General features: G+C 31.0%; 1 protein-coding gene across 10 annotated transcripts in view; it reads right to left on the reverse strand.

Moving 5' to 3' along the window:
* The window catches only part of LRFN5 (leucine rich repeat and fibronectin type III domain containing 5), a 380753-nt gene that overhangs the window by 12724 nt on the left and 353566 nt on the right, over positions 1 to 14463 (reverse strand). For 9 of the 10 annotated variants that reach the window (XM_074235994.1, XM_074235993.1, XM_074235991.1 and 6 more), the window contains one exon: positions 9127 to 10919. In XM_074235994.1, the coding sequence (XP_074092095.1) occupies positions 9977 to 10919 (943 nt within the window). In that variant the 3' untranslated portion in view covers positions 9127 to 9976. Of the gene's footprint in view, positions 1 to 3534; positions 3579 to 9126; positions 10920 to 14463 lie in introns of those variants that run through there. The other variant, XM_074235998.1, reaches the window with a different exon arrangement.

Below are 14463 nucleotides of genomic sequence, written 5' to 3' on the forward strand. Positions count from 1 at the left end.
TGTATGGATCTAAGTGAGGTGAAAGTAGTACTCACCAGAAAGTAAGGGCATGGAATACTTTAGAAACTTCAAGTTCATTTTCTTTCTGAGTGAGCACTATGAATCTGTAGGGCACTCTGAGACTCAGTAGAACCCTGTGATTGTAAATAGGCTATAGTAAATCTTTTATGTGTTTCCTAGAATTTTCCCTTATGTATTCCTTTACATTTCCTTTGGGGTGGAATAAAAGCTGGTCTGTATCCAGTATTTACATATTTATTCTAAACCTGTTTGCTGAGATCTGGAGACTACTTTTAATATTAACCCCCCAAAAATCTATCATTTGGAGGAAGCAGTCCTCAACATCGAACCTGAGCAATGCAGGGCTTATTTGGTTGGAATACATTTAAAATGCATTATTTTTATGTTGTAAGATACCATTTACATTGTGAAAAACTGATTAAACTAAGAAGTACAAAAAAAGAAATTTCATGATGATTGGTTAAAATAAAGTAAAACTTTTTTGAACATTTACAAGAAATTAAGTTCTACTTCAACAAAAATCATGTAAAAGAATTATATGGAGTTTTATAGAACTCAATGATGTGACAGAGGTGTAATGAGGATCAGATCAGGTTTTGTGATTCATATCTGATAAAGAATATATAATATGGACTTTAACTAATATATGAATTAATGATTCATATTTTGTTCCTATTCAATTCCATCCAAATCTTTAAGTTTCCAATATAAAGGAAAACTTTATAAACATTTATTAAATACAAGACCAATATATATCAAATAATTAAATATATTACTGCTTCTTTATATAAAAGAATGTAAAATATGAGGCATCTTTATTCACCACATATCTCTAATGTTTAAAAAATACATATCATACATAAGTATATTTGTGATTTCATTGACAATATTTCAAAACTACAAATGCATATCACCATTTTTTTCAGTGTTGTGATGGTTGATCCTCATGAGTTATCACCAAAAAAAAGAAAGAAAAAGAAAGAAAGAAAAAGATAAGAAAAAGTAAAGAAAAGAAATGAAACAAAGAGCTAAAGATGAGCAGACTTCTGGTTATTAGCTTCTCTAACTTTATTTAGTTTGAGCCTACGAGCACAGATAAAAAGTTCATCATAAGATTGACATTTGCTGATTTGCAGATATCACAGTATCCAATGTTATTCATATGCTATTATCATAGATTTCAAAGATCACAGAGTTATGTCATAAAATTGAGTAAAATTTGTCACGACTGCTTTTTTTCCCTGATCTACTCAAAACTTTGATATATGCACTTAGATAAAAAGAACAGCTATTATCATTAGGAAATTGGAAATTGCTTCAATTTCATTTAATACTTTATCTAGTAAAAAAATCAATAATTTTTTAAATTACCATGACTAAAAAAAGTAATTGGACAGGTCAGAAGCTGGACATAAAAGGAGGGATCATGAAAACATAACCTATGATGTGATATGAAATTTTTCAATATTAAAAGAACAAAAAGGAAGGACTTCAGCATCTTAGGCAAGACTTTACAGAAAATTCAAAGAAAGACATGGATAAATAAGGTCCTTTTCCCACCTGTTGAAATCTTTAAGATACAGACTTAGAAGTGGTATTCCTAGATCAAAGGGTATGCACAGTCTTAGAATTCTTTAGGCACAGGTTTAATTACTCTTTCTTTCATTTTTTAATTTGATCTTCTAGTGAAAAATGACTAATGATTTTACATGTATAATGTATATTGGTTTGCTTATCATCTAAGGAATGGTAGAGGGAAGGGAGAGAGGAAGAGACAGAAAATGGAACTTGAATTTTTTTAAATGTTAAAAATTGTTTTAAGATGTAATTGGGGAAAAGGTAAATATATAAAATAAAATAAAAAAGAAAGACATGAATGAAATTCACATGAAATCAACAGACATGGAAGACTGCGATTTTCATCACTAATAGCAAATAAATATGGACTACTGTAATAATAATTCTCATTTATGATGCAAATATTAATTTTTATTCTTGAATAGCTTAATTGAAAACAAAACAAAATCCTTAAAATGCTACATGAATAATTTACCATAAAATTCAAATTTTTGGAAGCTTTGTTTATAGCATTATTGAAAAGGTTATGAATAACAATAAAAGTATTAATGATACCTATTGCATCCAAAAATAAAATGTGTTTAGCATTTTGAAGTATTCCAGACCTAAACCTCTACTTTCCATATAATAAACCACATGGTCATGCATACATTCCTTCTACACAGACGCGCACACACATTCACTCATAAGCACACAAGATTATATCTTCCATGAAATTACCAATTTCCTTTGTTAAAATGAAGCATCAGTAAAAAAGAATAGTTGCACATTGTTCATGGATAATTGTGAGAAAAATCAAAACAGCATAGTGTAATATAAAGAGGAAGTTGCATTATATTATATCTAACTTTTCTTGTAGCCTTTCCATCTTATAAATTTTTAATTAAACTGAAAGCAATATAGTCTATTTGTTGCTAGACTTGGTGTAAAGGAGGACTGATTCAAATCTTGTCTCTCGATATTTTATCTATAAGCTTAACTTCACTGAGTTTCAGTTTCCTCATCTATAAAATTGGAATAATAATCATTAGAATTGACTGGGAGGCTGCAATGGCAGTGATTTGAAAGTATTTTCCAAACTTTCAAGTGGAATACTGTATTTATTAGTCATGTTTTGTGTGAGACACTAAAACAAAAGTGATTTTAAGAGGTTTATGTTCTACCAGGAGGATACTCTATCTCTACACACACACACACACACACACACACACACACACAAACACAGCACCCAATACATAATGATCACTTGAAGATGGAGAAAATACAAATGCCTGTGCACATTGGAAAAAACTTTCCCAAAGAAGCCAAGCTTTGAAGAATGTCAAGAATTCTAAGAGGGGAAAACTGAAGTTTTCCTGGCCTAAGGAAAAGCCTTTCCAAAAGCATAGAATTTATAAACTTTTAGGTTTTGAGATCATCAGTCAATTTAATTGGGATGTATAGTGTGTAGCAGGGGCTGGGAATCTCCAACCCATGTACCATTCTGGCATTGCAAAGGCAAACCACAGACAGGACTTAAAATTCAATAAAACTGAGAAAATTTTAGGGGTAAATTAATTAAATTTTTGACCAACTTTGGCAGGAAAAAGGAATTCCTGTAAGTAACATGAAATAATGTAAAATAATTAAGTAGATTGATTCTTCAAGTCAGACACAAAATAATTCTTATTACCAAAAACATTGTGCTACAGTAAATAGATTAATGATTAATACAGAAATGACTGGTTGTAAATCCATTCAACAAAATACCTTCATACTTTAATTGTTTAGTATATATATATATATATATATATATATGCAGTTAGTAAGCTTTGACAAGAAATCCAAGTGTACTGCATTAAACAAGTACCACAAACAAATCAAAATTTCACTTAAAACTAAATATCTTTCATATAAGTATCACAGAGTGCCTTCAATATGCAATAGCAAGCTCACCTGTGTGTTGTGGGAAATCTTGTCAACATTAGGCAGCAATGCATCTGGGAATAAAATTTTAATTTTATGAAATTAATTTATTCATTAAAATGCACACCTTAATAAATGTTCCCCTAAGATTCTGGAAGAGTTTCATCTATATAAATCTATAGATGATGTTATCCACTATTCACAATATATAAATTCTGTTTTGGTTAATTTACAATTAGCCCCTTTAATGTCTGATGGGTTTTTTTTCATCTATCTCTCAACTTCTTAAGCATAAATTCTATGTAAAAGGATACTCTATTATTTAATTCACTAAATTGTAGGCTTTTCCCATGATAATGTAATATGTGAATCAGGCTGCTAGTTCTTTACTCATTTATTAATCATACTTCAAAGTGCAGGCTTGCATGGATTAAACATTTTACTCTAAAATGTGTTATTTATCCAAAAAATTCATTTTACAACATTAAGCCATCAAATGGGACAAAGAAAAATACATATTTTTTCAGTTTTGGTACTCTTTTCCATATCTATTCATGCTAAAACTTGATTTTCTTTTTCCTCCTACCTCTGATATGAAGAAAGTCATATGTTTCCCCTTCAAATATACATAAGATTTCTCTGTAAATTTAAAGATTCCTTCCCTCCCACACCTAGCATTCATTTCCTTCATGTCAAAGAGAGAAGCACATTGGAAGGACACAAACCTACTTAGAAACTTTGTAGAATATTTAAGAGCAAAAAAAATGAGTATTGTACTATACAATTTGAATCCTTTCAAGGTTTGGTTCACAATCATGTCCTAGAAAGAATTTGGGAATAGGAATTTTCTCATAGCCAATGATATTTATATTATGTTATAACATGATAGGAAGAAATCTGACAGTTCAAAAGTTTGAAAAATAATACACAGTCATGATTATTTTAATGTAATTAGCATTTCTGTTTCACTTGGCAGGCTAGAGAAACCATTATATGAACTACTGAAAGTGAAGCAGAAAATTTTTCAGTAAAATGTGTGCCATACCTTTATACATTAGAAAAATTATTTTGAATAAATGTTGATTCATATTTCGTATAAAGTATTTCATTAGATAAATGCATTATGTCAAAAGAAACATTGTATATTGTCAGTGAGTCTTTTCCTTCATTAACAATATTAATTTATGGATAGATTCTTGAACAGTATCATTTTATCCCTAGCCCAATTTTAATCTAAAATTACATATATTTTTCCAGGCTTCTAGCTTTTAAAAATGTGTATTTCTGGGGCGGCTAGATGGTGCAGTGGATAGAGCATCAGCCCTAGAGTCAGGAGTACCTGAGTTCAAAACCGGCCTCAGACACTTTCTAATTACCTAGCTGTGTGACCTTGGGCAAGCCACTTAACCCCATTGCCTTGCAAAAACCTAAAAAAAAAGATGTGTATTTCAAAAAAAATGTATTTACTGTTTGAATAAAGAATTCTTCTCTTCCCATTGTCACAGAGGAAGAACTGGGGGGGAAATAAATCATAGAAAATATTGGATATAGAAATTTAGAGATTTTTTAAACTAAGAAGCTGTATTCTGTTGTAATTAAATACATATCAAACATAGTATATATATATATATATATATATATACATATATATATAATATAAAATATATAGAAATTGGTGAGAAGCAATTTTCCGAGAGTCAATTCAATCATATCTTCATTCAGACTTAACATTAAGTTCAAACTTCATGACAAAATATATAAATAGAATATAGAATAAAAATGTGACTTATTCTTGGCATAAAATTAAATTGTTAGATTAAAATTTCATCTTTTTAATGTGGACAAATACAGGAGAACGGGGTGGAGTTTCAAAATAATATCACTGGAAGATTATTTGAAGGAACTGAGAATGTTTATGCTTTGAAGAGAAGATTTAAGCATTTAAATAGCAATAATATGTTCTATTTGATAAATTAATTCTACTTGAGATTACATGGCAGAAATAGCAGGAATAAGTAGAAGTTATAAAATATAGGTTTAATGTAAGGAACAAATTCTAAATAATTAGAGCATGGGAAGCTAGGTGGTGCAGTGAATAAGAATACTAGAGTCAGGTCCTAGAATCAGGAGAAACCTGAGTTCAAATCTTAACTCAAACATTTGACACTTTCTAGCAGTGTGACCTTGGGCATGTTACTTAACATGATTGCCAAGAGAGAGTGAGCAAGAGAAAGAGATGGGGGGGAGAGAAATTCAGAAGTAGCATGTGCTGCTTTAGGAAGAAATGGGTTAAACATAACTAAAGTTATGTTTAAATATATAGACTTCACTGAATAAATTTTACAATCATTGCTTAAAAATATACTGTATGGGAAGAAGGGATGTTTTCATTATATGATTATGAATAAAACTTAGGAATGTAAATTAAAATATGAAAGCAATTTGATGCTTGGCATATCTTTTCATTAATGAAGATATTACTAGCAAAATGAATAAAAATTTAAAAAATACTTTTATTTTCCTTTAATCAAATCCTACTCTGAATTCTCATAATAGTAGGGAGTTCACCTGTGCTCTTGAGGATATGCCAGTGGAGTACAAGCTGGTAATCTTTAAGAATTTATCCAGCATTGGTTTATGTCTTTCATCTGAGGAATAATCTAACTAAGTTCTGAGTGGCTAATCAACACAAGATTGACTACCATGTGATTAATAGTTTTTACCCACAACAACCATCTATGCTAAGGGAAAGAAGATTGTTCTATGACAATTTAAGATCTACATTAATGAAATCATAGATTATAGAAGTTAGTAATCCTATTTTAGTCTAGTAGCCAGGGAAACTATTATATGAAGCATTTAAAAAGAAGCAGAAATTTATAAAAAAAAAAAAATCCCAAACACACTTCTTTCCATATTGGAAAAATTATTTTGAAAAAAATCATTTGTCTATGTGTAAATATTTATACTTCACTGTATGATCTTGCAGAAATCACTTCCTCTTTGTACCCCAGTTGCTTTATCTATAAAATGATCGGGGTTGAAAAGATGATTGCTAAAGTATCTATGGTACTTCTAAGTAGGCTGTAAAATATACATGGTTTCAAGATGGTTCATAATTCATTGTGACTACAGTTTTCAGCCAAATCAATAATTGGGATTTGTACACATAGATACACACACACACACACACACACACACACACACACACACACACACACACACCACAAAATTGAAAGCATGGATTTTTATGACCCTATTTCCAGATTGAAATATTTGGACATGTCTTTGAACCATTCTGACACAGTGTAGGTACAGACACTTTAGCTGCTAACATCTTCTCCCCCCACTTATTTCAACATGTACATATGTATGTAGATATGAAAGTGATTGCAATCAAATACATAACAAAATCAAAATCAATTCAACAAATAATTCTGAAGCAGTGCATTCCAGTGTATAAAGCCTTGAGAGTAAATCAAATCTCTTTAGAAGCTACATTAAACTTTTTTCTCTTCTTAAAAAAAGTTTTATTCATGCTTTCATTTACATGGCTATCATTTTGCAGTAAACCATCCCTATCTTCCTAGAACTTTCCTTTGTAAATAAGAAATACAGGTAAACAAAACAAACCAACACACTGGGTACTACATTAATTCTTTATGGCCACTGGGATACTATTTAGCATATAAAATACTAATACAATATGAAATTACAATATTTAAATCTGTGTTGGATAATCATCCCCACAATCCTCCATCAATCAATGATCCATGGAAGAAAAATGACTGAGGGCCAAAAACAAACATTATTGATCAGAAAACATTTAAACTTTAAAGAAACTGAAATCATAGTATATAATAGCTGAATAATAATTTTTAAAATATTAAAAGGGAACATGAAAATGTATTCAGTAAACAAAAATATACTTCAGTTCCATATTTATAGCCAATTTCTAATTAAAAATAAACTAGGTCAAAAGTATCAAAGATAAAGGGACATTTATTAAATGAGATAATGATCAAGAAACTGGAAGGAGGTGAATTTAAAGGTCTGATTCTCTTTAGGACCCTTACTGAGGCTCTCTGCTCATTTCAAACCACTATCTATCATCATCATTCCAATTCACTCTTCTTACAACAAAATTATCCAAGGACAGAGACTATTCTTTCTTACTCCAGAAAGCATAGCTTTTTAAGAGCAGGAGTTTAATGTAATTGCATTTTTATTACTAATGTCTAACCCAGTTATTGACACACAGTAGGCACCTAATAACTGCTTGTGTGGTGATTAGCTGAATGGTTAATATGTCTCACTCTTACTTCAGTTTGAGCAAGTAAAATAATTGACTTCTTAATTAATAACTTTTTAGAAATTTAGTAAAATTTGAATGAAAAGGAATTGAATCAGCATATGAAATATCATATAATTTTCAAGGAAAATTAATCTTGAAAAAGACTGTATAATAAAGTACATGATGGAAAATAAAATAAGCTATATGTTTCTCTCAAAATTACACATAATTAAAGCAGACAACTGCAGGTCAAAGAGAAATGATAGATTTCAATGAAGTTTTATTAGAAATGATAGAAATAAAAGATTTTTAGAAAAAATTGAGCACTTTGAAAACACATCTTGAAATAATCAAAACTGGATTTATAAATGAATAAGGTAGATATGTAATTTAATTTGAAAGGCAGCAGTGCCTCTTTTTCAAAAATATTTCACTGCCACTTCATTGAACAGAAAGTTAGCTATTGCATGTTCACTAATTCTTACTCTGAGACTTAATGGCTTCTTAATCAATAATGCCTACTAAGATTCAGGGCCTTCAGAGTTATTAGTTGATGACAACTAAGGTCCTTGAATTAGGCACATGAATTTATGTTTATAAAAGAATAGGAAAAATGCAGAAGGGGTGCAAAACAAGAAAGTTTGAGAATCTAGAGAAAACTACTCATCGACAAGTTTTATTTGTAGTTATCTCTGAAAATAATCACCAGTCGAACATAACATATTTTAAATTACTTATAGATGGCAAACTAGGTGGGTGTTCTGTTAATTTAATCACATGCCCTAGAATTTACTTTATTGGCCTTATGTAGAAAGAAATTAAGCAAGAGACAGAAGTGGATTTTTTTAAAAAAGCTTTAAAAAAAAAGCTTCAGTGATTTGAATAAAAAGCTTTGCCAAGTGTCTAATTTACTGCTACAGAGTAGTTTACATACTGTAAAAATCAGTTTCACTTCCTTTGGTCACAAGTTTACTTTGTGTCAGTTAATTATGAAATCTCACACATGAGAACAAATAGTCTCCTATAGTAAGTCATTAAGTGGATTCTACTCCCTGATCAATACATTTATGTTTGATGCAGTGGATTATTCAATATGCAATCTACAGAATTATCTTTCTTTAGTTAATATCAAATTATCTGAATAATAATGGTGAAATCTGATCAAATTTAACTCAGTTAATAGATAGACTGTTTGATAGAGAGATTCCTAATTAAATGCCATCACAAGTGTTAGTTAAAAAAACAATAAAATTCTTAAAATTTGTCAATATTAATGAATTATTGATTTTCTAGGGGAAAACAAGTTAATATTAATAAGGAATGGCTTTTAATAAGGAGTTTTAATCCTAAATGGTTAACAATTTATTTTTTCTTCCATTTTTGGATGGTGATTAAAATGTTACTTTTGAAAAAGAAAGGTTTTTTGGCTCCCCCTTGAATCTCTATTACATATACACAGAACCTATATATGCCCAAATGCATGCATTTAGAAACTGGTCATTTATTCATTCCCACATCCTAGAACTACACTTTTATTGGTGATAGGTACAAAATGAATTGAATTCTTTCTTAATCACCAAACAATCTAAATTATTAATAATAAATGTCACAGATACACTAAGGCACCTGTTGCAAGAATTTTGTTTAAGAGGGTACTTACTTTAACACCAACTGTGTATACTTATTAAATATTTTATTTTACACATACCAGCACAGAGCTTTTCTGTACAGTATTTGCCTCAAAGGAAGGCAACACCACTGTCACCAGAAATAAATATACAGTCTTGTCATTTAAAAATATTAATTTTCCCATAAATTGTCTTTGTTAGTTTGGAGGAGATATCATTTCCTTTATGAAAGGTTTTTTTTTCCTTCTAAGAACTTTCTTTTTTGTTGTCTGTTAGCATAGAATCAGGAAGCCAGTTGTGGAGTAGGGGAAGGCATAGATGCTACTTCATTCCCCGTCCAATAATAAATTATTTTTAAATACTCTCTTTAGTTGCTATCTACATTATGTGTACATGTACCTAGTTACCCATGTACATATACACCAAATCCTAAGTGGCTTTTACACAAACTTGAAAGCCATAAATCAGCAAGACAAGACTGGAATTCCAAATTCCAATTTTCTTGAAAGTATTCCCAAAGAATGATATTTAAAAATTTTAAAAAGCAGGTTCACACAGTGCTTTCTAAAATCCACTCAGATCTTGAAAAAGTTACTTTTCCACTATCCAAGTCAGAAATGTCTGACTGAATTACCATCCCATTCATAGACACACTCCTTTTAAACCATAATACACCTGTGTTCTCTGACTTAACATAACAATGGTATTCCATTAATTTTCCATTCAGAGAGTACCTGCGCCTTGCTCTGGTTCTTTCAGCAGGCACAGTGAGAAACTTACTTGACTTTGATTGTGCTCTTTTAGATGTGGGAACGTCTTTGACAGAATCAGGATGGCGGCTAACTAACTGCAATGCAGTTGAGTTATTCCTGTTAGCATTTTGGGACTCAACACTTGAAACAGCTTCATTCTGTGAATCATTACTTGGCTTTGGCCCCATCTTTCGTTTCTGCTTTTGGGATGCAGAAGTGCTTGAAGTCCAGGTATGTGGCAAAGCAGAGGTAGTGGTAGAAGAGTCCTGACTTGAACAAATGTCTGAAGATTGAGTCACATTTTCACTGGGACCTTTGTAGCACTGAATATTCTCATCATGTCCTATAGCTTGTTTGGAAATTGACTGAGGCATTGTCCCACTGCAGCCTTGTATTTGGGCCCCATTAGTTTGGGAATAAACATTACTGACCTTGGTAACCTTGTGCTGCCCATTGTTATTGCAAACTTTATAGCGGATCATTAAAATGATGATAAAAACCAGCACAGAAGCTACAATGATGCCACCAATTATAATAATCATGGTGCCTCCTAAAAACTGAGACTGCATGAAATGGCAACGTACATAATCCTGTTCTGTGGTAAATTGGATGCAACCCACGACTCTTGTGGCAGTGAGGGAAGTGATGCCATCATCATATATTGCCAAGACACACAAGTCATATACAGTTCCAGCGGCCAGGTTATTGACAAGAAATGTTTTGCTCGTAGGAGGTATCATTCTGAGGGACAATGGAATTTTGTGTTAATATTGGTTTTTAAAAATATAAAACCCACAGTCATTGTGACTTTTGTTTTACTTTATTTCAGTGATTTTTGTAACAAAATACATGTTTTTAACAGGAATGAAAGATGAAAAATGACCTGGTCGTATCCTTAACCACTTTAAAAATTGGTTGTCATTTTCCAAATGTGGCACTAATATGTTAATTATACCTGCATCTGTCATTTATTCGGCTATTAATAATGCTTTTATAGGGCATGGTAAAACAAAATTCTTGTAAAAACCATTGCTAAAATGATATATGACAAATTGGTTTTGAATATTGTGACAGTGACATCTGTCTACCAAAAAAAGTTTGTTTAGAGCTTACAATAATGAAATGCCAATTGGAAGTGGTGAGATTACAGAGCCTGAGTAGAAATACATTTGTAAGCATATATTTTCTAATGACTTCACTGATTTCTAAGGGGTATTAGTCATTTAAATGAACTTCAAAAACTCCTGATGGTTGTTCAAATATTTTAATTGTTTATTTCTTTCCTGTAATCCAACGAAAATATTATTGATGAAATAAAAGAGCAGGTATTAATGAGGTAATATTTATTTAGTAAAATGGACCCTGGCAAAGCCAGTACATAATTTTCCTGTGCTAGGTTGCTACAATATCATTCAGACGTTGGTTTGAAATTCAACTGAAAAATTAAATGAATATATTTCTTTCTGAAGTGTCTTTTGGGGGCAGCTAGGTGGCACAGTGGATAGAGCACTAGCTTTGACACTTGCTAATTACCTGATAATCAGGAGGACCTGAGTTCAAATCCAGCCTCAGACACTTGCTGTGTGACCTTGGGCAAGTCATTTAACTCTATTGACTTAAATTTAAAAAAATAAAATTGAAGTAGTATCTTTTACATTAACTGTTCCCCCCTCCCTTATTAGTTCCCAAAGCTATATTAGTTCTATTAGTACCAAGCCAGAATTTGACTTAAAAATAAAAATAAAATCTTTTAAATTTTAAATATTATTCCAAAGTGAAAGTAAAAGAGTGATAAAATTTAACAGACTGAGAATTTTTGAATAGTAAAATAATTTTCTTCTCAGAAGTATGTAGGTTTGAAGACACTTCTGAGACTTAGGAAATAAAATTATAAAATCTATGTTTCTTCTTAATGGATTTCAAACCCAGCATTCTGTGGCATTAAATAAAGTTAAATATACTGCTTATCAGAGTTAATGCTAAAATTATGGAAGAAGGGAAACGTTTCTACAAAAATAAAATACTGGTCATGTAATCAATGCTTACTTTCCAAATAGATGCTAAATTAATTTTTGTTTTATTGATTGCAAGTGAGCTTAAAAAGACAAAGATACTTTTCTAATACATAGGACATAGATTAGCTTGTCCAAATTCTCAAGTTATAGATCCCATTACTAAGAGAGAGGCATGATAATTTGTTAAGAGTAATACAATTAGTTAGAGGAAGACCCAGGATGAGGACTCAGGTCTACTGATTCCCAGCTAATTTCTCTTTCATTTTACTTAATTCTGAAAATTATTTTCATTTTCATACAAAAAGAAAGTCTAATACTTTTTTTATTTTTTAGTTTATTTTAGTTTTTGCAAGGCAATGGGGTTAAGTGGCTTGCCCAAGGCCACACATTAAGTTTCTGAGGCCAGTGCTCTATCCACTGCGCCACCTAGCTGCCTCAAGACCTAATACTTTTAAGTGATCAAATGACTACACAGGAACATTAAAATGAGTTGCTGTGTGACTCTAAATCAAAAAAAAAAATCAAAGATATATATATATATATATATATATATGCTATTTCTGATTAACAATTTCTGTGCTGCTGGTAACAAAAGAAAAATATAGCTTACCATTAGGGAATTTATGTTGGAAAATATTGTATGCATGTATTTATAAGTATAAATTTGCCTTATAAAAATACCCCAAACAGTATCCCATCAAATGTATTACCTGCCAAAGTCATAATCTTAGAAGATTATATTATCATATAACTCAAAACTTGTTTTGAATTCATTTTTGGAAAAGTTTTCAGAACTGATCCTTAAGGAAAATCAGTCTCATTGCTTTTTAACCAAAAATACTTTAAACCAAAACTAGAACAATCATAAGTTTTATTCACTAAATTTGATTCTAAATGACTGATTATTTTAAAAAATCAAATTCATGCACAAAGAATGAAAGTTTTCCACTACTATGTCATCTAATTTCAAATGGGCCTTCATTGCAATGTCACTCTTTTTACTTTGCTCTATTAATTCTCTATTTCCCCAAAAATAATGACTTTCCAAACTTGCTCATCCCTTTTTATCTTATGCTTCACTGGAATTTTTCTGGCAATTTGCCCCAAAACCTTGTTTTTTACCCATTTAATTTCACACTGATAGCATCCTTTATTATTCTCTCCCTAATCCTGATCTCGATAAAGAGGAAATTCTCTCCTTATCAAGGTCAGAATAGTACAATGTCTGGATCATATACATTTGATCCCATCCATTTTGTTCCCATCTGGTTTCCCCCTTTATGACCCCTTCTTCTAATCTTCAGTACTTTTATCAACTGATTCCTTCCCTGATTTCTTGAAACATGCTAATCTTCCTTATCATTAAAAATCACTACATAGATCATATAATATGAATTATCATCTCATATCTCTCTTCCCCTTCTCAGCTAAATTTCTTGAAAAATTCTTCCACATGTAGTACCTCAACTTTCTCTCTCCTCAATCTTACCTAAAATCCTCTTCAATCTGATTTTTTACCTTATCATTTAATTGAAATTGCTTTCTCCAAAGTTAGCAATTTTTTTAAACTATAAGATGTAACGGACTTTTCTTAATTCTCATTTTTCTTGACTTCTGTGAAGCATTTGCCATTGTTGACCACCTGAACATGAATACTCTCTATTCTCTGGTTCTCTGACTCTGCTCTTCCTTGGTTCTCCTCCTCCTTGATTAATCTACTTACCTGTCCTAGTAGGTCATATTTGATACCCACTCTAGCCCCACCCCAACTCCTAGGAAACTCTCTTAAGACTATATATTTCAGAAAAAGTAGTAGGTAGTTTCCTTACCTATGACTTCCTTACACCAAAGAAATCATGGGTCCAGTCTTTATATCTTATGTATTATATTAGCTTCAGCATTAGAACAGGGGAGTAGAGAGACAGTTTTGACTTTTTATTTGTGTCCTCAATACTTAGCTAAGTATCTAGCACATTGTACATGCTTTCTAAATACTTACTGGTTGATTAAGTATATTAAAAATAATAAAATTTGGATTTTGTGGATAATTCCAAAAAAGAGAATTGCAAAAGTGTTCTGTGAAGATACAATATCATTTGAATAAGATATGTACATGAAAGTAAGGCTCATCAACTTATAATCAGGTGTCACGCAATTGGAAAATTTTATGTGTAAATTTATGTTATTAAAGAAAATTTAAACCATATATTTAGTTAAAATATTTATGCTGCATCTATTGTTTAGTTTTATAATTACTAGCAGAAATAGGC

This window comes from Macrotis lagotis, chromosome 4 (assembly GCF_037893015.1).
Source record: "Macrotis lagotis isolate mMagLag1 chromosome 4, bilby.v1.9.chrom.fasta, whole genome shotgun sequence".
In the NCBI taxonomy this organism is placed as follows: Eukaryota; Metazoa; Chordata; class Mammalia; order Peramelemorphia; family Peramelidae; genus Macrotis; species Macrotis lagotis.